General features: G+C 33.7%; 3 protein-coding genes across 3 annotated transcripts; all 3 read right to left on the bottom strand.

The window, feature by feature from the left end:
• Positions 1-5,296: 5,296 nt before the first annotated feature.
• On the bottom strand, positions 5,297-10,964 carry LOC125186975 (V-type proton ATPase subunit C-like). The gene is made up of 11 exons (XM_048083468.1): positions 10,643-10,964; positions 10,415-10,483; positions 10,204-10,331; positions 10,017-10,116; positions 9,503-9,570; positions 8,599-8,740; positions 8,222-8,338; positions 7,959-8,084; positions 6,344-6,427; positions 6,147-6,226; positions 5,297-5,679 (listed from the first exon to the last, which is right to left on the bottom strand). Exons 1-11 carry the CDS (start codon positions 10,760-10,762, stop codon positions 5,583-5,585), a joined length of 1,131 nt encoding a protein of 376 aa, XP_047939425.1. The 5' UTR covers positions 10,763-10,964; the 3' UTR covers positions 5,297-5,582.
• Positions 10,965-13,594: 2,630 nt separating this feature from the next.
• On the bottom strand, positions 13,595-17,902 carry LOC125190196 (long chain base biosynthesis protein 2a-like). The gene is made up of 12 exons (XM_048087419.1): positions 17,637-17,902; positions 17,464-17,529; positions 16,922-17,010; positions 16,538-16,683; positions 16,337-16,461; positions 16,166-16,259; positions 15,902-16,065; positions 15,411-15,572; positions 14,880-15,006; positions 14,617-14,783; positions 14,243-14,350; positions 13,595-13,976 (listed from the first exon to the last, which is right to left on the bottom strand). The coding sequence occupies exons 1-12, from the start codon at positions 17,760-17,762 to the stop codon at positions 13,881-13,883; spliced, it is 1,470 nt and encodes a 489-aa protein (XP_047943376.1). The 5' UTR covers positions 17,763-17,902; the 3' UTR covers positions 13,595-13,880.
• A 1,196-nt stretch (positions 17,903-19,098) lies between these two features.
• On the bottom strand, positions 19,099-21,354 carry LOC125190468 (translocon-associated protein subunit beta-like). The gene is made up of 6 exons (XM_048087787.1): positions 21,068-21,354; positions 20,180-20,278; positions 19,973-20,081; positions 19,824-19,895; positions 19,706-19,711; positions 19,099-19,439 (listed from the first exon to the last, which is right to left on the bottom strand). The coding sequence occupies exons 1-6, from the start codon at positions 21,250-21,252 to the stop codon at positions 19,326-19,328; spliced, it is 585 nt and encodes a 194-aa protein (XP_047943744.1). The 5' UTR covers positions 21,253-21,354; the 3' UTR covers positions 19,099-19,325.
• Positions 21,355-22,607: the final 1,253 nt, after the last annotated feature.

The following is a 22,607-nucleotide window of genomic DNA, read 5'->3' as shown; positions in this document are numbered from 1 at the left end:
ATGGTCCTCACCCATCACTTTTATTTCAATTCGCATTTTGCAAACGTGGATGCATCCACATTGGACCATGGCCATGCATACTACTCCTTTTGCTTCCCACAATATTTTGTTGCTGCTATTAATTAATCCGATTTACACATGTTCCTTACTCTTTTACGGAACAAACAAACAATCTAATTAATTAATGAATTAAAAAATCACTACTTAAAAATTTAAAATATCAACTCATACATCATACATGTTGCTCCCACCAAGACAAGATTAACGATTAAGGCTATGCCACATTTGATTTTAGACACCTAGCATATTTGGAGAGGAAAGGATTAAGTTCATGTCAAGTCAGTCACATACGGTCGTAGGGGTCCATGTTTTTTTATTTTAAATTTTATTATTATTATTATTATTATTATTATTATTATTATTATTATTATTATTATTATTATTATTATTATTATTATTATTATTATTATATAGTGAAATCAATTTAATAATTACAATTACTTCCATATATTTGTACGTTATTAGGTTCTAGTGGGAATTGATTTTTAAGATTTATAGTTCGTGTAGTTTCTAGCTGGAATTTAGTCAATGTTCATTATTTAATTTTATTACATTGTTTCTCTTATATTTTATTACTAATTTATACCTATTATTTATGTTATGATTAAATTGTTGACTCCTAAAAAATGGCTCCATCATTGCATCGAATTATGTATGTGCATCGAGGGTCAAGTTCATGAACATACATGCATGTTGTTTTCATGCGTAGATGAGAGGTGGAAAAGTATATTGAACGTAGCTTTCGTAAAAAAAATCAATGATTTTTAGATCATGCATAAATTGATATCGTTTTGGGATAAGGGCTCCTTTTAATTTCCCTACTACTACTATTTGTTAGAGAAAAATGTCGCAATTAATTAGATTGTGGTTATTACTAGGTGTCAAATTGTGGTTAGTTGATGTATTCAATAATCCGTTGTTTATGACTATTTAAATTCCACCAATACTTATCCTTGTAGTTTGTGCTAAGCCAATGGTTTTTAAAGTATATATATAGTCGTGGCCTCATATTATATGACCAAAACTCCAATAATATGGCACTTTCTCTAAAGTTATATTAGTAACACGTAAGGTCATATTCGATGCATACATGTCTTAATTTATATATATATATATATATATATATATATATATATATATATATATATATATATATATTTATTTATTTATTTCATGATTTATATAATTATATTTATAGGAAAACAGAAAACTGAGTAGAAGGATGCAACTAGTTAGGAATGTGTATACTCTCGTATACAATGATGTTGCTATATATGTTTACTCTTAAAGACTATGTTTCCCGGTGAAGTAAGCTTTATTCTTTATATAACTAAGCATGCATGTGAATACTTCTAAATGAATAGTAGTGACATTTAATATGTTCTTTGTATTTATTAATTTATTTTTTTGCTCACATGTACTATTGAATTTTGTGTACTAACTTCTAAGGTTGTTTGAGGTGGTTGTCCTTCGACTTGGACAAAAACCATGTCCATATACATTGTTGATGATGTTGATTTTGGAAATTAATAGTCCCCTAAGTATTCGGATTTAATAATGGAAGAGTTCTCCTGTGCGCGTCAATGCATCATCTATCTCTCTTCAATAGTATTATTCTACTGTCGTTGGTGCCAAAATGCCAAGGCTAACCACACATGTCTAGTTAGCTTCTTCGAAACTCAAATTTCAAAAGCTTTCTTCCGAATTTACATCATCCAATTGCTTCATACTTTGAATGTGAACACGAAGGAATCTATGACTTTGTTCCAAGAAAATTCGAACCCTCAATCTATAATGTTGAAGAATAAAGCGTACCAACTAAATTGCACTTTATTGTTTGAGTTATGATACTAAGAAATTGTCTTTTAAACATATACATATGTTTCGATATTCACTTGTGAAGTTAAGAGAATAAATACAACCAAGTATCTTCCTAAAATTGATTTTCTTAGGGTCGTAACTATTTATCTTACTAGTAGTAACTTTTCTCGTATAATTAGTAAAATAGACGATGACTTACACATATATTCACTCGAATAGTTTTTGTTGAATCGATGTACACAACATAAAAATGCAGTATTAATGCAAATATGATTGAACGAAATAAAAAGTTGTTATCCCAACAAGAATTTATAGTGACATCACTATCATTCTATCAATTTTATATACAAATAATTATTTTTTGTTGTATGAATGAATTAATTTAGAGAAAAAGATTCTTCTTCCCATCCGTTTGTCCTTTTCCTGCATTAACTCCGCCTATCTTGTCTCTTTCAACATGTCGCTTACCACGATATCCCCTAATTAACTCCAATTTTTATAAATAAACTACTAACAAACATTAATTTCTAGAATTTATTTGGCTATGATATTAATTTCTATCTAATTTATTTTGAATACGTGTTCGTTTAATTTATTTATCTCGATTTTATTTAACAATTGAGTAATATATGTGCCTTCGAGATCAACTTTTTTTTACCTGGTGTAATACTCTCTCGTCCCATAAAAATATGAGCATATGATATGATATGTGAATTAAAACAAAATTGGTAAAGTAAGAGAAAATACGAGAAGACTAGTTAAAGTAATGTTAGTGGATATCGAGACCCCATTATTATTAGTGTTTAATGGAGATATAAGTTATAAATAATTTGATGTATATGAGTAATAAGGGATAACTTACCATAAATGAAAATGCTCATATTTTTATAGGACGAACAAAAATAAAAAATGCATATATTTTTATAGGACAGATGAAATAGTATTACATAAACAGAAAGAAGAAAATAATTCTTCGTGGAAGAAATATGTTTTATATTTAATTTCACCCGCTTTATTATTTGTACGTCAAATCAATTATAATTGGTAGGTGGGCTTCAACTAAATACAGTGGATATAAAATTTTAGATGCTCTATGTCTTTGGTCGACATATATATAGTCCTTTTTTACTCTAAACTCTCACTCCAAGCGAGTTTATCTCCAAAATTTAATTATACTGTTTTAAAGGTTTTATGAGATTATTGACGCTAAATAAATTCAAAACTATCCCTGTACGTAAAAGTATTTGTATTACAAAAAGAGTATCATCATCTTAAATTAGACAAAAAATGAATATGACTGAGTTGCACTAATAATGCTCCTTCCATTGCATAAAAATACAGACATTTGAAATTATACAAAAATTAATGCACAATTGGTAAATTAAAAAAAAAAAAAGTGATTACAGTATTGTTAGTAAAAAATGAAATCACCTTATTATAGAAAAAGACAATTTTATGGACATCCTAAAATAAAAAAATATTTCTATTTATTGAGACGGACTAAGGTCAAATGAAATAATAAACCGAAAGAAGGGGCAAGAAAACGCCAAAGCCTAGACGTAAATTGCCCTAGTGCCTAGGTCGCTTGATTAGCCCTATTTCCGGAGAAGCATACTGACAAAATTTCAAAATTATGGTTTGTTGAAAATCGACAAATTTTCTAAAAAATGTTTAGAAAAAATATTACTCATTTGAATATTGTGCTGTAATTATATAGTATTTTTTGATTATACAATAATTCATATTAATTAGTAACTTTGGATGGTTAATCACCAGATTGTCCAATATTTAAAAAAAAATAAATGGATTATATATAAAATTAAAATTATACTATAAACTTGAAAATATATTAGTAAACGGTAACGCGTGGGGCAAGGCAATACATTTGGTTGGGGCGGTATGGTAGCATTGAGATATGAAATTGTGTTGTCTCCTTAATTTATGACTATATATATGCAAGAATGTGACAATTGATGTTATAAGTTAATGTCTTCATGTAATGCATCCAACCCATATGGGCTTGTCCTAATCTTCACTAGGATTTGCAACCCCACTTGCTCATGTCTTCTTCTCTCTCGCAACTCTATTTTATGAGTTTTGTAATGTTCCCTTTGAAACCTTTCTTGCTCACTATTTGTTAGGACAATGGTCCCTCATCCTATTAATGACTTCAAAATCAATCTCCCTATGAACATATAATTCAGTGGTCAAAATAACATGCACCACGTTCTTCATTTCCATTCTCTTCTGTGTTATACAAAAAGAAACTTGATAACTACAAAGTACATCATGTAAATATGATCATCAAAATTGGAACTATGGGCAGGTAATATATTGCATAGTATATTCTTAATAAAATCAGCCTATTATTGGGCACTAGGCCCATCTCACTTAGATGGTGGCACACTAGGTAAATAAGAATACCCAACTTTGTTGATTGACAATTTTTAGTTTTGGATAAAATATATTGCTTTTGAATTGTGTGATTTACAACATCAATTGAAATATGGCTATTAACACACTTTGTGGACCTTCCCACTCAAACATATATTCTTAAAACTAGTGACTCTCATTTTAAACCACATTTACCTTGGATAGATATAATTTATCAAAAATCGTGGCCTTTCACTTACAAAAGATAAAGAGCGGTCTGGTTTCAACACATTGATTTTTTTAGAAAAATACATGAATTTAAAAAAAAAATACATAAATTAACACTTGGAAGTTGGATGTAGATGAAAAAACTCTAATACTAGAAAAATGTGGGGTAAATTAGAAATGGGATGAGAATATTGAAAAACGTGGAAATGCCTAAGGGTGTGTTTGGACCACTCTATTATTGGCTTGTGAGGGCCACTCCCATTCCCTTACCGCCGCCTTATCACACTCATCCTTCTACAAATATGGTACTACTTCATTTTCCTTCTACATTTGTTTTACAATAGTACCAGTATTTGACTATGCATGCATCTAAGCGTTTTAATTTAAAGTTATGTCATAATGATTATCAATAAAATCTAGTGTTGTGTGTGTATTGCATTCAACATAAGCAATTAGGAATAGTATATTTGATGTTAGGGTGACTAGACAATTAAAATCATACTATAGTTACATGTTTTCTTCTAGTAATGAATTTGATCATTTGATTTGTCAAAAATAACAAAAAAATTGAAATAGAAGAGTTGACACTTTTGACTTCTGGGCTCACCTTGTTTTACTACATAAAATGACAATAGAGAGCAATTTGCCAAGTTGAGAATGTGAACACATTTTGCCTTGGTATCATCTAATGACATAGCTAATGCACATTCACCTCATCAAGTCACAATCTGATAAAGTTCAACATTATTTATGTTGTTGTTTTATTGAGACAATAATAACTGTGAAGACAGGAAAGAAATGCCAACATCAACAATTTGGTCGGATATTTTGTTTATTCATCTCACTAATAATTTCTCAGATAGTACATTTGGTCCAACAAAACTTCACAGCATAAATACCAGAGGAGATTCATCTGCTAAAATAACAGATTCTCGCGCAAACATAGGAGAAGGGACAAGAAAAAGCTTCATACTAATGTTCAACGGACAACGAATAGCTCTTAAAGGGATGGATTAGATAATTTACTCTATTATACAAGTGTAGAATCAGTCCTTATTTGGGAAGGTCAGTCAAATGGACCACAACACCGGTGACTCAGCTTAGATGAGATTAATTGTGAAGGAGACGTAAGGATGAGCATCTGCGTCGCCTGCAAAACCAGCCATCCCTCCTTCATCCTCTGTTTTCCAGTATGTGCTGCACTCACACAAACAAGACAAATAGCATATCAACAGAAGCATTTTCTCTAGTGAATATGTTAGATATGGATCAGGGCTCAGTATGATATGATCCCGGGACCATAACAAACATGTGCATTCTGAAAGGAGCATATTGGAGTCAGTAAAACAAGAAACAATGCATCTGCTTCAAGAGGTGGACCAGTGCTAAACCGTTTCGTAGTAAATGCTATACATGCTCAAAACATGCAACGGTGTTATATTTGTCCCTTTCTCTACATCTTTTAAAAAATGAAGACAAGGTCAGATGAACTTAATCTCGAACATTCTGACTCTGAAGATGCAACTGTTGATGGATTTACGGTTTAACATTTTATGCGAAAAAACTTTCTCCATATCAGATAAAACCACATGATTCGTAAGTTCCAATAACCTTGCCAAGAAATGATGTAATTTGCAAAGCTCAGTGGTGAACGAAAGTAGTACCTATTTGAGCTGCTGCACAGTCCCTCCAGAATGGAACGAGCTTTCTTCTCATTTTTAACAGATGGTGACAACACAACAGACTGAAATAAAAAAATTTAGAGAGCCACTAAGAATACATTAAATCGTCAAGGCCATCCAAGGGAAATGAATGGATAAAAAGAAACATGATACAGAAGTTAAAGGGATAGGTTATATACCAGAAATGATGGAGGTAGACCATATCGCAGAATGCTTTCACTAAAGACACGTACAGCGCAGAAGTGCATCCATGAGCTAAAGACCTGTCAAACAAATAAAGATTCAATTTAAGAATCCAAATAACAGGCCAATAATCTTGGATGATTATGGAGCATATTTTTGGTACTAGCTTTTTCCCATTTTTGTTTGGGCATGTTGTAAATACTATGTATTATATTTGTGGGTAATAGAAGAAAGCCATTGAAATTCAAGTATAAAGATCATTTTTCCTTCCTTGGGTTTAGAAAGTATCTTTGAATGCAATAAAAAAATTTGAATTCTCTTAGGAAGAGGGACAATCACAATATATAAAAAATGAACTTGCATAGTTTAAATATCTTCATTCATATGATGCCTATATATGAAATATAAATCTAGATTAATATAATAGTCCCTATCAACACGGTTTTATTTGATGCTTGTAGCTCTTGAAGTCCATAACTAGCTAGTAAAATACCCCCTTCATTCTGGGGTGACGGAAAGATCATGCCATTCGAGCTGGGTTTTATTTCATGCTTTTCCCGGTGGTCTGGACAAAGTTACTATAAGTAGGATTTCCCTAATCCTCCCTACCCAACCCATCAACCTGGTTATTTTTTTTATTCTTGTAGCTCTTGAAGACTTGAGGTCGATAACTAGCTGGTAACTATAATAGGTGATATTAGGGCACTCCAGAATAGCTATTGCCAGTTGGAATCCAGAGTCATTAGTGAAGTGAAGCTATTGTAATTGTTAACTTTCATAAGGAGAGCAGCATATCATCTGCACTGAAGATACATGAGGATCAAATGTAGTTTACATAGGAATTAGTATTGTCACTGATGGATCCAACAACTCAATGAGACGAGAAAGGTTCCGGCACAGGGGATCGATGTTGGAGGTCTCTAGCGTGGGGTGCAGATCAGAGAGGACGAGCACAAAGGAGGAGGCTATGGGGACCGGAAGGGCAGTGAACGGCGATGTTGGCTGTCTGCAGCAAACGACCAGATCTGAAAGAGACGAGAAAGCTTCCAGCATTGGGGCTCGATATTGGGGGTTTCTAGCATGTGAAGCGGAGCTGTTGCGGCTGTTTGAGGCGGAGGAGGGCAGAGGACGAGAGTGGGGAAGAGCCAAAAGAAAGTGTGATAGGAGTAAAGGCCATGAATATCACAAGCGACAAGCGATGCAACCAAATGACACGCTGCAAATTTCTGGGGAAGGGCATTGAAATCCATAAGTCGTCTAATTTCTATGGTGTCGTTAATGCAATGTTAATAAGCCATTGAAACAAAAACAATGCCCCCTTCATTGATTGGCTCATTCACTAAATCCAAGGTAACAAACTAACAATTGAAACATGAGTATTTTAGATTTACATATGTTCGAGCAATCTCCGTAGCTCATGCTCTTCTCAACCTAGTAGAGCAATATATTCTAGTTATCCCTAAAATAAATTAAATAAAAAAAATCACTAGTTAAGTAAAAAGTTAAAATAAATCAACCTAGGAGTACTGAAAAGTGTAGGGATTCGGACCCATTCCCCTTTGTGGAAACAAAAATTAAAATCCTTAGCCTAATAGATGGTCAAATAAATACCTCCCCATAACTGGTGTAGCACCATTGCAACAACGAACTTCTCAATGTATCTTGGTCTTGCATCAGCTTTTCAAGCTCCTGCTTTCGAGAATCTTGTGTCTCTGGATTATATTCAAAATCACGAACCTATATTGCATAAAATGTGATTCAGTGCAGAATCCTTTCAGACCTCACAGGTTCTCAACGTCACAAATACTTGTGAGGTGATGCTGAAAACAGCATGCATGAGATGAAACAGAATGCATAAGAACTTGCAACCTCACCTGAAAACTTCTTTCTCGCGCCTTAGTTCTAAAATTGTCAGCATCTCGACTGAATAATGTTACAGTATATAGAGCATATTCATTGTCCTCATGGAGCTTCTTAGAGGATCTGGGAACCTAAAAAAAGTAGTTCCATCAAAAGGTGTGATTTACTAATAGAAATTCAATTTCAAGAAAAATAACAGTACAGTTACAGCAGTCACCAAATAAACAAATTGCTAATTTTATTCTGGTACAAAATAGAAATGTTAAGACTTAGAATTTCTGCAACCAAATATGTTAATTTGGCAATAACTGCTGAAATGTCAAGAGGTCCCTAGAATGAAAACCAAAAGAGAAGAACATTATAGCTTCATAACCATTAAATGAGCACTTACCACATAATCTGTGAGTGTCTCATAGCTTGATAGCCAATCCTTCTGAGAATACTTCGAAACAACTGCAAGGAGAGTGATCAAGTGTTCTGAAGTAACAATATCTTGTGGCTTCACCAAATTGGAAAGGTCACAAACAGCTAAGCTGCAAGATTAAACTGTTTGGATAAGCCGATAATTTTCAAATTCCACCCCCAGCTCAAAAAGCATAGTATATTCATGCATAAGAATGAGTGTTTGTTAGAGAGAGAGAGAGAGAGAGAGCACTGTAACTAAACTATCCAAACACTTCATCCGACAAAAAAAGAAAAGATCAAACGTAAGACATATTTCAAGGTTTTTATTTGACACCAAATCTGATAACCACCACATATTATAGAAACTTTAAACTACAAATGTCCCTTTAAACTACAAATTGATCTCAGGCTCTTTCTATTAATATTTTATACACAATAACACTCAACATCCTTCAAATATCTTCATATCTATACAATAATAAATTTATCACCTTTTATCATGTCAAAAACTATAAATTCTATAAAGGTTTAAACTGAACCACATGGAGATATAACAAAAATAAGAGCATCCATGATCTACTAATAAGATTCATTTATGCATCTAGATTTTCAAGGAAATACTCCTTCCATTTTGTAAGTGTTCTCCTTTTATCACTTTAGCCTGTCCCTCAAAAGTGTTCTCATTCCACTCCTGGAAACTATCCACCACTAACATTTTTATATGTTACCCTTAATTTTATTCTAAAGAAGTGGGAGCTCTACTTGGTTTTAATGTAAATAACCTCGCTTTCCACTTACAGCACATATCCACAACAAGACCATGACCTAGCTAAAACACATGAACTTGATGCCAAAATTCCAGATCACTATGATTCATGTCAACAAAATACCTTCCAGCCTGCTTTCGATTAATGGCATTTAGTTGACTGCGCACGTTACTGTATTCAGCAACCCGAACCTGCGAGATAATATCCCAACAGTAACATGCTTAGTGAATGAATTTCTAAAATACTCAGAATGTGCTTTAGTCCATGGACAATAGCTTCTTGAGTGTAACCAAAACAATGAATGCAGTACATAATTTGACTAACTCAAATTCACCCTTGTAGAATAGGTTCCGTTCTTAATATTCATCAAGATGACAAACAGTGGAAAGAGGACGAAATCGAGTTCATAACTTCATCTGAAACTTAAGCCTATCTCTAAGAGGTAAGGATCACTGGTTAAGATTATATATATCCTCGAGTCACAACTTATAGAAATCAACCATTGATTAGATACATCATATAACTCCTATCTTAACTGATGAAGCACTTCAACATAATTAGTACCGAATAATAACATTTTTTAATTCACCAAACCACTGAGACCTATAAATATTGAACTTTGGACGAGCAAGTGTACCTTCAAATCATCTTCAATTTTAGCAATATGTACATGAATTCCATCGACAAACTCCTTGAGTGGTGACATTGTGGGATACTTTGCTTCATCCCATGCAAACCTACGCAAATCATAAAATATTACAAATCTCAATCACTCACCTAGTCGAACATTGCACGGTCTAACAATTTGAAGAAAGATCAATCACCTAGTGAGGTAAGAGTCAACTGGAACCCCATCAACTGTAAGAGAGCTACTAACAACTCCAGACACCCTCTCTAATTCCTCAATCTGTCGCCGGATTTTGTGTGACACCCCTTCGATGAAGTTGTTCGACTGCGAAATTAAACTCATAAATTCTTTAAAAAAACTCACTTTCAATAGACACAATAACTAATAAATTCTTTTAAAAAACTCACTTTCAATAGATCATCACTCAATGCCAGCAGAGAATCCAGGGTGCCTACGCGCAGATTCGGAATATTGAACTGCAAAGTCCAATAAAAACCACATCCGTGATCAGAACAAAAAACCAACTTTATTCAAATTAAGTGGTAAAAACAGCAAAATTTCCCCAAATCAGAACTACAATTCACAGGATACAGCAGACAAATAGGAGTAGAATTGCACATAAATCAAATCATTACTCGATAAAGAGCGGTGTCAAATGCTTGTTTGGAGATGGATTCTTGAAGGCGACTCCACAAAGAAGATGCCGACGAGCCTTGGCCAGCGGGGAGAGATGCCGTCCAGTAACGAGTCGTCATTGCGGCGAATTTCTGATTATTGAATCAAATTATATGCAACAGTGGCAAGCAATATCACGTGTGAACTTTTGGGGGAATTTGAATGAGGTGTGGAGATAGGGAAGAAGGTTGCATTGGGATAATGGCTGCTGATCTGATGAGTAATTGCGCTACCACTTCTTGAACCAATTTCGTTTCTATGGTGTGATCGAACATGGTTCCTTTTCTCTGGTAATTATTGGAATAAAATTCTTTTATTAGTGTCGTTTTCTTCAATAATTTTTTTAGTTACGTAGTCGTTGCAAAGGCTAGTCGCCATTTTGATTTTGTAACTTGTTATATGAAGAGTTGATGTGAATGAAATAATGATTGTTATATGATTTCTCCTATTTTGTACATTAAAATCATCTAGTAGATACAATCTACATATAAAATATTTCACTAATGTTTGAATTGAATATAAAATGTTTTAAATGAACAAATATTATACAAAAAGTTTGATTAGTGTTATGAATTAGTACATTTCATCTAAAAATCACTAACACTATTACTTTTTCTTATTTTTCTTTAAAACTGTGCCCTATAAAACATAATATTATTTCTCTAAATAATACCTTATGCATTGTCATATGGGCATTTTATTAAACAATGAATTCACATTTAACTTTCGGCTAATATTTGTAGCTAATTTTAGAGTCGAAATGATGAAAGATAAGAAAAAGTAACGATGTTAGTGATTTTTAAACGGAATGGAGTACTAATTTGCAACACTAATCAAACTTTTTGTATGATATTTGTTAACTTAAAACATTTTGTACTCAACTGAAACATTTTGTACTCAAAGCTTGATTATTATATATTAGTAGTTGATAGATGTACATGTGGAGTGGGGTCTGATTGAAACTGTTCGTTGCCTATCAAGATGGTGTCCAGATTCTTTTATCTTACCACCATTATCTTCGTCTTTGAAATAGCTTCGTGTGGGTATATTGTACGCCTCAATCGGAGCTCGGGTGAAGAAGTTATGGCCATTTGACGAGGTTGTGGGAAGCAGTTAAATCCGGCAAACAAGCCCGGGTCAGGCGTTTTCGGCATCAAAATCGTCCGGCTCTAGTAGAAACGCCCGGGTTGGCACCATTTTGCGGCGTTTTTCTCGAAAACTGCCGAATTTTAGGTTTCAAATTGGTTTCTGGGGCGGTTTTGGAGGAGATTGAGACATATTCAGACACGAGAAAAGGGAGAGGAAAAGAGAGAAAGAGAGGATGAAGAAGAAAAGGAAGAAATTCCGTCCAACATTCCGATGATCCATCTCCAAATCCCAATTCCACTAAACGAGAGCATGTTTCCTATGGTTTTTGTTGCAAATTCCACCATATGTTTAGGCTAAACTCTCTATGTTGATCCAAGTTGTAATTTAGGCTTTGTATGGATGTTTCCACACCCATACAATGTGCTCAATATTTATACACTATGTTTTTGGCTAATAATGTAGTGTTGTTCTTTCCTTTGCTATTGTCTCTTTAACGTAGTTTATGAGTGATTGATTGTTGGTATGCTATCGAATTAGAATCGTTCAGAGGATAATTTGATAGTGGATTAAGTAGGTGATCATAGTAGATGTTTATATATCCCAGCGCTTCCGCAGGAGTTTATAAACATTGAAAATTAGTTCATCGGTTATGTGTTCAGCTAATTGTGAACTACTCATCATGTACATGTTCAGTGTATGTGATTAGGTTGATGTTTTAATCCCTTCATATATTTCTTTGTTAAAGGTGTAAAAATACAAGCCTAGTGAGCAATTTGTAGTGACATATTTTCCCGTTTGAATAGTCTTTCTTTAGTTAACTTGTAGCTTTATTTTGTCAACATCTTTCAAAACCAAAAATCAAATCTTTATGCTACATCTTTTTAAGTTTTTAAGTTTTAAACAATCTTCTACCTCCCTGTGGATCGACACTTGAAATACTACTAATGACGCTGTAATCTTGCAGTATCGTAGTATTATTAGAGCTAATTAATTAAACTTGATATCTTGTGTGAACTGAATCAGATACTCTAAAATACGCATCAAGAGTATTTTGCTGATTTTGATTAAAATATTATATATATATAAATTATATATTCATCCTACCAAAGATGATCTACTTTTGCCTCAATCAAGATAAACGATTACTAAAGGATACTCTAATCTCTATTTTATTCTTACTCTACCAAAAATGATGCACTTTTGTCCCAACCAACCAAGATAACCGATTGTTAAAAATGGAAATAATTTAATTTCTATTTTATTCTCACTCTCTTATTTTATTCTTTTCATTTTATAAATTTTCCAAATGGAGAAAAAATTAAGTACAAAGAAAATAGAATAAGAAATATTAAAAATATTAATATTTGCAAAAAAAAAAAGGAATAACTTCTATCTTGGAAAGTCCCTAAAAAAACAAAGAATGAAAGGAGTATTATTCTCACTCATAAGTCATAACCGATAAGGCCACAAATATATATTTTTCATTTCTCAGAATAAATAAAATGTAACTACGGCATTGCATTGTTCTCAATTTTGATTTTACGTTTGGTAGCCCATTTTATACCCCTTTTAATACGAGCACTATGATGCAGTACCCTTTTGAGACGTTACCTCCATCTCTGTAATAGCCAGCAAAACCACAATTGAGGAAAGGATACGAAATCAAACAAAAAGCAATTACCAAGATTAATGGCAAACCAGAATTCTCAGGAAATCCAGATAACAGAGCTTCATCTTGTTTGTGTTGAAAAATTTATTTCATTCTAACACAATATTATGGGATTAAGGATAGCGGAAAAATGTTAACAAATGTCAGAACATTGTTGACATACCAAAAATTGCTACATTAAGAAATACTGATTTTCAGACAGCAAGTACTATCAAACAATTTCCAGAAGTAAGGCTATACATGTAGATAATTAAACAAAGAGAGCTGTAGGTTTCTGATACAAAAGAGTAGTACTTAGCACACTTATCCTATCTCTAGTAACAAAATCACATACACCTTTATGTACACAAAATTGAAATAAAACTTACAGGTCACATGCCGAGCCAACTGGACGTAGTAAATGACACCAAGGAAACTAACAGAAAATGGAAGATTTCTTATCATTCCAGCTTAACCCTGTCTCCTTCCAGCTGCTGTTTCTCTGGCTCAGCAGGGAAGTATTTTATACCTACCATGTCGCCTACTTCACTGATTACCTGATAGCAAATCCAAGTGGGTAGTATGAATTAGGAACCACGACATTTGATGTATAGCCACTAAATTAGAGAAGTCAAATAATAAATCCAATCACAGACACGAAATATTTGGGCATGAAGTACATGAAAAGCATGGTTTCCCATCAACTACTAAACATTGGTAGCTGAAAGAAACAGGAATGAGGAAACACGAGAAAGGAAAGAGCAAAATTGAGTATATAGTGGTTTCCCATCAACTACTAAACGTTGGGAGTTGAAAGACTCACCTCCAAAGCTTTAACAAGGTCTTCCCTTGAATGAGCAGCAGAGATGCAAATGCGCGCACGTGCCAGAAGCAAAGGTGTGGCGGGAAATGCAACAGTCACAACAGCCACCTACATGGTGGAAAAACATATTAAAGAAAATACATTAGAAATAAACCATCTAAGAGCTTGCTTGTGAAACTAAACAAACTCAAAGCAAATGCAGGGAATATTTTGCCAGCTTTTGGATAGTTTGGAAGAAAATTGTACTGGAAAATGTGATCTATTAGAAAGAAAATATCTATATTTATTGTGTCCTAGGAATTTTACGAGAAAGGTTACCAATGTTTATAAATGGTTCAGGGAAACACTAAAGCTGAAAAAATCAAAAGGCTTACATTTCTTTTCAGGCACTCTCGTGAAAATGCAGGAATTTTTGCTGGATTATAGAGCATAATGGGCATCACAGGAGAATCATTATCACCCAGAACCTCAAAACCCATTTTCTGCAATTCGGATCTGAAAAAGTTGCTATTCTCCCGTATCTTGGCAAGTTTTTGAGCCCCTGTCAAAAACAATGCTCGATCAGGTCACAATCAGGTAATAGAGAGCAGTGACACATTACAGTTATCCAAGCAACTAAAGGGAGATTGAATTCCACCTCTACTGGAGCCATCTTCGCCATTAACAACCTTAATGGAAGAAATGATCTGCTCCGCAGCAGGTGGCGATATTGAGGTGGCATAAAGATGAGCAGGGCAAGTATACTTCAAGTATTGAATAAGTTCCTGCAGAAAACAACAACAATGTGTACAATTTGGTCACAACAATGATAACAGAGTTCACTATGATGGTATGCATAACATATGGAGTATAACTTAAGGGTTCCTTCTCTTTATAAGAATAAGTTCAGGCAATTATGAAATGACAGTGATTTTGGAAATCATTACTGAATATCCCCAGTACAAGGAAACTTTACACAAAATCAAGAGATTATAACCAAATAAACCAAATATATATCTGAAAACAAAAGGGAAAGGCACTTATAAAGCAAGAATTTTATATTATCATATGTTATACATTTGTACATAGTCAGAAGCCTGAACAAAATTGCTAGCTCTCAACTATGATGTTTAAGATTTAAATACGCAGCCACATCATAGAAAAACTGTTATGTTATAATGGAAAGCACCTTAGATCCTGCAATATAGCCACCACATGATCCAAATGATTTTGTGAAAGTTCCCATCATAATATCTACATCTGCAGTATCAACACCTAACAGCTCACAGACGCCCCTTCCAGTTTTTCCAACAGCTCCAATGCTGTGTGCCTCATCTAGATAAACGTATGCCTGTTACAAAGCAAAATCACATGAATAGAAGAGGTTAGATATGGATATGCAGAGAAAAGGCAGTTTAGGAAACAGAAAAAAAAAAAAAACGAGTTCCAATGTAGCATACTAGCATGCCTGTGAAATTGAAGTTTCGAATTTCTTTCTTAAGAAGAAAAAAGAAACCTTATTTAAGTTACCGTAATACCAAATTAGAATGATTCTAATACAAACAGGTCGTTCACAACTCTGAAGGACCAGACATCATTTGAATCAAAACATATTAAGTTGAAATAAAAGATTGGTGATTATTGAACAAAGAGAAGAAGCTGGCTTGCTTAGATAATTGCCTTGTATTTCTTGCATATGGCAACAATCTCAGGGAGCTGGCACAGTTCACCTTCCATGCTGTAGATTCCTTCCACTACGACCATTATCTTCTTCCAAGGTCTGTGGGTTCTTGGCTGTCCCTCAGCAATTTGTTCTCTAAGAACTTTCTCCAAATGAGACGGTGCTAAAGGAAGGATGATGAAAAAAAAATACCACTAAAAGTTATTCAATAATATTTCCAGATATTTCAGTTTAGAGGAAAAAATGAGGAATTCTAGACATACTATTATGCTGAAAAACCCGTATAGTGGCTCCAGATCCACGAGCACCATTAACAATAGAGTTATGATTCAGAGAGTCACTGATAATCAGACGTCCCTGTAAATTTGAAATAAAATAAATGCCATTGATAATCAAGAACCATCAAATTATACCAGTTCAACAAACTGGCGTACCTTCCCCATTAGTACAGGAAGAATGGCAGAATTTGTGGCATAACCCATGCCAAAAACTATAGCAGCTTCCTTTCCCAAAAAATTAGCTACACACTTCTCTAATTCAACATGCAATGTGGTAGTGCCTGATCACGTAAGTTACATGTCAATATAAATGTTAAGAGCAATATAAGTCACAGTATATCTAATAAATTAATTTACCTCCATCAACCCGTGCACTGCATGAGCTAGGGGCAAAATTCTTCAATGTCTCAATTGCGCGTGGCGTGCAGTATTCGTCTGCTGCCGCAAACCCCAAATAGTTATAAGATCCTAGGTTCAGACATCTTTTCACTTTTGTGGTTCGCCTGCATAAATTAGTTTCTACTCAGAATGGCTGTACAAAATAAAGTAGCTTTTACATGCAGAAATCATGTTTCAAAAATATACTCCATGTAATTGATTTTCTTTAATTTAACCTCCATATGGTGCCATAACAAGTTGATGCCAATTGTTGTTGTATTAAGGATAGATTTTCTAAAATAAAATTATGGAAATAGAAATAGAAAAGGCCATAGTTTGTAACACCATCAAACATATACTTACTTTAAAGTTTTGTTGTTGTCATTCGAAACACGCTCCACCAAATCAAACCAAGCATCAGGAGAGCTTGATATTGGTCTATTAAAGCAATCCTGCAAATTACAAGAATATTACCACTGCTTTGAACTTCTGATGATGTCTTAAAAACATTCATATTCTACACCAATAACAAAATCGTTTTTTTTGCGAATATCAACTCCAATTGATGGAGATAAACTGTCATGTACTATTAACCTTGTTACTAGTTTACACTTCATATAGACTCTACTCTTATTTTTCACCGGTTTGCAATGAAACATTCTAGCATTCTCCATTGAAGGAGAACGTCAAAATCTAGTTCGGACAAGGCATTTGCATTTAAGAGAAATAGAAATATCTAAGCCAAAGTGAAAGTAAAAACAAAAACCCTGTAGAAGTAGCATTACTCACAAGGTCAAGATGTGTGTCACTATAGATCACCAAAAACCAAATAGAAAATTAATCCTGATTCTAATTTCAGATACTAGTACATAATACACAGACACAGAGAGACATGTGGAGAGAACCTGAATCCGTAGATACAATCTCCGAACATAGAAGTCCTCAAGCCCCAAGCAGATTGGCGCGTAGCCCTTCCACAATCAAAATCCAGGAAGGACACGTCATATCCGAGAGAGAAACATGTATTTGATGCATACAATACAAATCGCTGAAATGGTTGAGTGTAGAGTAGGAATACCTGAAGGCTGCTCTTAGACCACCAGTCGAAAATTTTGCGGAAGAAATCGCGGAGCTGGCCGAATGCGAAGAGGAGGCCGTAGCTGAAGTATGTGGTAAGGGCGGTGATGTAAGGGATTGTGATCATCTTGCAATCCGCGGCGGCGGCGATCTGGTCCCGCGGCGTGGAAAGGAGAAGAGGATCGGAGTCCCCTTTTGGATGAGATCTCAATGGAAAGAGAAAAGTATTGTGAGGAGATCGGTTCTGACCTTACCTCTTTTGCACTCATTTTCTAAATTTCCTATTTTTTCTGGTTTTGGGTTTACCCATTTTCTGATACTACTATTTTTTAGTCAATTTTGGATTCTTTTTCTTTTTATTTATGTTTAAAGTATTCAAAATCATAGATTGTTCTTCCTCTGAATAATCTATACTACTTTTCAATTGCATTGACAGAGGCTTAATAGTTTTAAATATTGAGATTTTTATTAATTCGGATATTTTTCAAAAGCTATGAAAATAGTATTAAAAATCACAAAAAGATATACGAGGCATATTTTATGACACATATTATTCAACATTGAATTCAAAAATTAGGGCGTTGAAACGATTTCGTTTTATTTATAATTCAGACTAAGTCACATGGATTTTACGGCTACCTATTGTAGGATCATAGTCTGCTAAAACTTTTCTATTCGGGTCAAGGTGGAAAAATTGAACACTTTTGAAAGTTTGTGATTTATAAGATTATTTTCAAAGTTTGTAGTAGAATGTTTCAAAATTGGCTTTTAAGATGAATGCCAATTTGTGGATTCAAAAACACATGATTTTGTGTAATTATTTTTCTCAATAATTAGGTTAACTTTTAACCTAATCATGTGCGAATTGCTGTAACTGTTTATAATATTTAGTTTATTAATAAAATATGATACATGTATTGTATTGTACTATCTTAAAAAGAAAAACAACTACTCCGTATATAGTATGTGTTTTTCAAATATGAAAAAGAAAACAAACTAAATCTCTGGAGAAGTCTAGAAATAGTTAGCAAGAATTTAATACTCCATACAATTAGTTTAAGAGCCGTTAAGAATTTAAATTTGAGAAAATTAATACTACTATGATTCATTTTATATTTGAATCGAATTAATGGCTTGGTATTTCTCTCTTCATGGGGTTATAAGATTAGCCCATAAAAATGAAAAAAGGGGAAAGAGACCATATGCATAAATTGCTTCCCAAGGTTTGGGCCGAAACAAACAAGAAGTGGGCCGGTTGTAATTCAAAACTTCCCGAATCAGTTCTTATTATTGGACGATTGCTTTTTTTAAAAAAAATTTATATTTTTATTACAGTACTAAGTAGTACTCCTACTAGTATTGAAGTTCTATCAATTTTGACATGGCACTGATGTGACAATTTAAAATTATTTTTCTTAGTACACCATTATATATATACTCCATAACATAACAGATCGAGCTGATGGAGAAGTAAATAAGATTCAGTTTCATGCATATAACACAACACCAATGAATATCTCTTGTCTTACCAAATGATCAATATTGCCGGTGAAAAAATTCGTAAATGTTAAGATTTACTTGTTTATAAATATCACCCCTAACTCAATGTGGCCACCCCTATACCTCTTAAAAGTATAACCGATCTAAAGATTCTGTGCCTTTGAAAAAGTCAGAATATAATGTGGGCAAGTCAGTGTTTCTTCTTCCTCCCAGCACTGGCTTTTGTTGGAGATGTGATGATGTTCGCGAAAATGGTGACGATAAGCACCACTGAAATTAGTGAACCGTATTTCGCCAACAGCATCTGCACACATGGATACAACAAGATCAAAAGAAGGAAATGTTGAAGTATAGGCTGCAATTTTCCAAAATTATGAAAATGGTAGAAAATTTAAAGCTCTAATGCCGACATATTCACTATCAAGAAAGATATGCTTAGCACATGACATGTAAAACCAATATCCGTGTAATGTATTCGAGAGCACATTGCTTCTAAAATTTGTCTAATAGGCATATATCAACAATCCTCCAAGATGTATTTGAATTAGTATGAGGAAAGAAAGTTGTTACCTTTGCCTGAAAGCATTAGCACATCCCAAAATGATGATGATACATAAGAAGATAAAAACCAAGTTAGTATCATAGGAAATCACCAACGATAGTGTATTGAAAAATAAAGCTTCATTACAATTTGAAATTTGTTCTCAGCAGCTGATTCAGATAGAATCCTCAATGGTAGAATAGGAGTTGAATACGCTTCCTGTGTAAAAAATAATCAGATCAAACAAACCTTTACAAGAACTGTTTCTGATAAATTCAATTTTGAAGAGAGCATACCTGTAGTTTCGACTTTGTGGGAACACGGTAAGTGATCAAAGCAGGCGTCCCATAGTACACCGTTTTCACCTTCGACTCCAATTCAAATGAATGAGACACAAGGGAACCACTGAGATAAAATGGAAACAACCCTCGAATCAGTAAAAAGAAAAGTTTGACGAATAAACTGTTGACATATGCAGTAAGTTCTACACGTTAGAGACTTACACATCAAGCTTTTCCCAAGTCTTGGATGTATTTCCAATGACTGTGTCGAAAACCTCTTCAGCCCAATTATCATCATAGAGTGCAACATCATAGGCAGGTCTGCATCAATGTTACACATCCTATTATTTTCTAGATGATTCAATGTCTCAATCAGGTGTACATCATAAGGCTCAACAAATTTCTGGTTATTGTAAGAACAAAATATCCCTAATCTTTACAAACAAAACAACTGGAGATTTTATTAGGTTGGACATTGTTCTTGGAGTGTCAAGCAGCAAAACTGCATCATCTAACTAATGAGCTATGACGAAATTGTAAACATAAAGGATACACATACACCTCAAACCAATTAATGAGTAAGGGAATACATTCAGGTTGCCAAAATCCATGTCGAAATGATGAAATTTGAGAAGTAAATAAAAAATTAAAAGTGACTTAACATGATCAATTGATTTGCATAAATAAGATTTTCTCAAGATCCAATTCTTTTTTTCCGAATTCTCTTAGCCAAAGATTAATTTTGTGAATTTTGGAAACAAAGTATAAGAGCAACTATTGATTTGATTTTCGATAACATCTTTATCTCTTCTTTTTCATTATATCAACAGCATTTATAACAGTTTCGAATGCAAACTAACGTCGTCTAGAATCTAGATTCACCAAAATAAGAAAAACAAATTCAACAGCAATAAAAATGCAGCTTATAAATCCATCATATAAACAAACAAAGATTAGAAAATTTACAGAGTATATAACAAAAGGATCAGCAACAAGAAATGCTAAAACAGGCGCAATTTCAGCAATCAATCACCAAATTGAAAAAAAAAATGAGCGCACGTTCATACACAAACTCTTAGAAGAAAGGCAAGTGAGAGAAGAGGGGATTACTCGGATCCAGCGTTATAAATGTCGACGGAGACGGATAACCGCTCCAAATCCGAATTCACCTTCGTGCGAGAAACTCTTTTATGAGCCACGATAAACGGTGAATTTGCAGATTCCGCTAAAGTTAAACAAAGAATTGAGATCGCGCATGCGACGGCCACGATCGGAGACGTGAAATAGTTCGCCATTGATTCTTCAATTTCAAACTGTATTCCTTCGTTTTTCTGAGGGAGATTTCACTGTCAGTCGTCAGACTTGTACGGACAGGTCGGCATCAAGTCCATTTTCTATTTTATATCGTTTGAAATGGACCAAGCCCAATACTGTAACTATGGGCCTGAATGGCCCAGTAGTTCTCTACGTGATCTTGGTGTATTAATTTTATTAATTTAATAAATTAAAGCATTAGGTGCTAGGCGAGATTTTGTTATTTTGGGAAATTTGTATTAAATTTGTTGGTTAATTCGATTAAGTATTTCTATCCCTTTGTGAAACAAGGTCAATCCTCAATGAATGCTAATTAATGGACGAAATGACATGACTAATATACTCATAATATGTTAATCTATAGGTGATTTATTCACAACAAAATACACTAAAAGTGGATTCAGTTACCTGTGCATTAAATTTGTTATTGGATGTAATAAATAGTTAAAATAGAAAAAAATAAAGGAAAAAAGAAATAATAACATAGATGAGAGTCCTTTTTATATTACATTACTTTCTCTTCACTTTAACTATTTATTAATATCATTTTCTTAAAATAAGTGCGAAAAAAATGTTTCAGTAGGATAGATGGAGCAATTATTTTGAAAACGGTATTTGAAAATGGAGTATATATTTCTTCCACATCAATGAACATGTAAGTTTTGCTCTAAAAGTGGACATCTTAGTTGATTATGACCAAGTCAATAATCTGGCTAAATTGCATCAATCAAACAAAAGCATGATAACATGATATATAGTAATTTTCATGAATTTAAAGAATAAAACGAACCAATTGCTTTGCAAAAAAAAGAAGTCATAAATTAAAGAATAAAACAACCAATTGCTACTTTGTACCGTATATACAAGACAATTTTATGATCTTAAAAAAAGGATTACATACATGAAAGATGAGGTCTTACATGAAAGATAAGAACCTATTCGGCTAGCTTCGGATGACGCCTAAAAACCCTAATTAGGGCTCTTAACTTTTGATAATTAAGAAGCCATAAATTAGATTTAGGCAAGTCATCCTTGGCTACCAAATAAGGCTCTTCATCTTCATACAAGGCCTCTCTTCCTGTATAATCTCTTAAGTTTTCCTCTTACAATTTCTCACTAAGAATACCCCCATATATATACAAAAATGTGGAGATCGGAAAAGGTGACAGAGATGAGATTCTAAATGGATTGTGCATGGGTGAATAAGCCAGCTATGTGATCAGTTGACTTTCCTTCAAATCTTTGTCACTCTTTTCTTTCTTGATAATTCAGTTGCATCTTAGTGGTTCCAGAATATAGAAATCATTCACATCTTTATGTGCTAGTAATTTCATGC

This window comes from Salvia hispanica, chromosome 5 (genome assembly GCF_023119035.1).
Source record: "Salvia hispanica cultivar TCC Black 2014 chromosome 5, UniMelb_Shisp_WGS_1.0, whole genome shotgun sequence".
Lineage (NCBI taxonomy): Eukaryota > Viridiplantae > Streptophyta > Magnoliopsida > Lamiales > Lamiaceae > Salvia > Salvia hispanica.
Note: the sequence above shows the minus strand (reverse complement) of the source record. Positions and strands in the feature narration are given on the sequence as shown.

Coding starts and splice junctions, on each gene's coding strand:
- LOC125186975 (XM_048083468.1), bottom strand. CDS start 10,762: ATGACGACTCGTTACTGGACGGCATCTCTCCCCGCTGGCCAAGGCTCG. Junction 10,117..10,203: donor GTTGACTCTTACCTCACTAG/GTGATTGATCTT, acceptor TGATTTGCGTAG/GTTTGCATGGGATGAAGCAA. Junction 6,428..7,958: donor GCTACACCAGTTATGGGGAG/GTATTTATTTGA, acceptor TTTGTTTGACAG/GTCTTTAGCTCATGGATGCA.
- LOC125190196 (XM_048087419.1), bottom strand. CDS start 17,762: ATGATCACAATCCCTTACATCACCGCCCTTACCACATACTTCAGCTAC. Junction 17,530..17,636: donor GGTCTAAGAGCAGCCTTCAG/GTATTCCTACTC, acceptor TGATTGTGGAAG/GGCTACGCGCCAATCTGCTT. Junction 16,066..16,165: donor ACGGGTTTTTCAGCATAATA/GTATGTCTAGAA, acceptor TCCTTCCTTTAG/CACCGTCTCATTTGGAGAAA.
- LOC125190468 (XM_048087787.1), bottom strand. CDS start 21,252: ATGGCGAACTATTTCACGTCTCCGATCGTGGCCGTCGCATGCGCGATC. Junction 20,279..21,067: donor ATTTATAACGCTGGATCCGA/GTAATCCCCTCT, acceptor ACATTGATGCAG/ACCTGCCTATGATGTTGCAC. Junction 20,082..20,179: donor ACTTGGGAAAAGCTTGATGT/GTAAGTCTCTAA, acceptor ATTTTATCTCAG/TGGTTCCCTTGTGTCTCATT.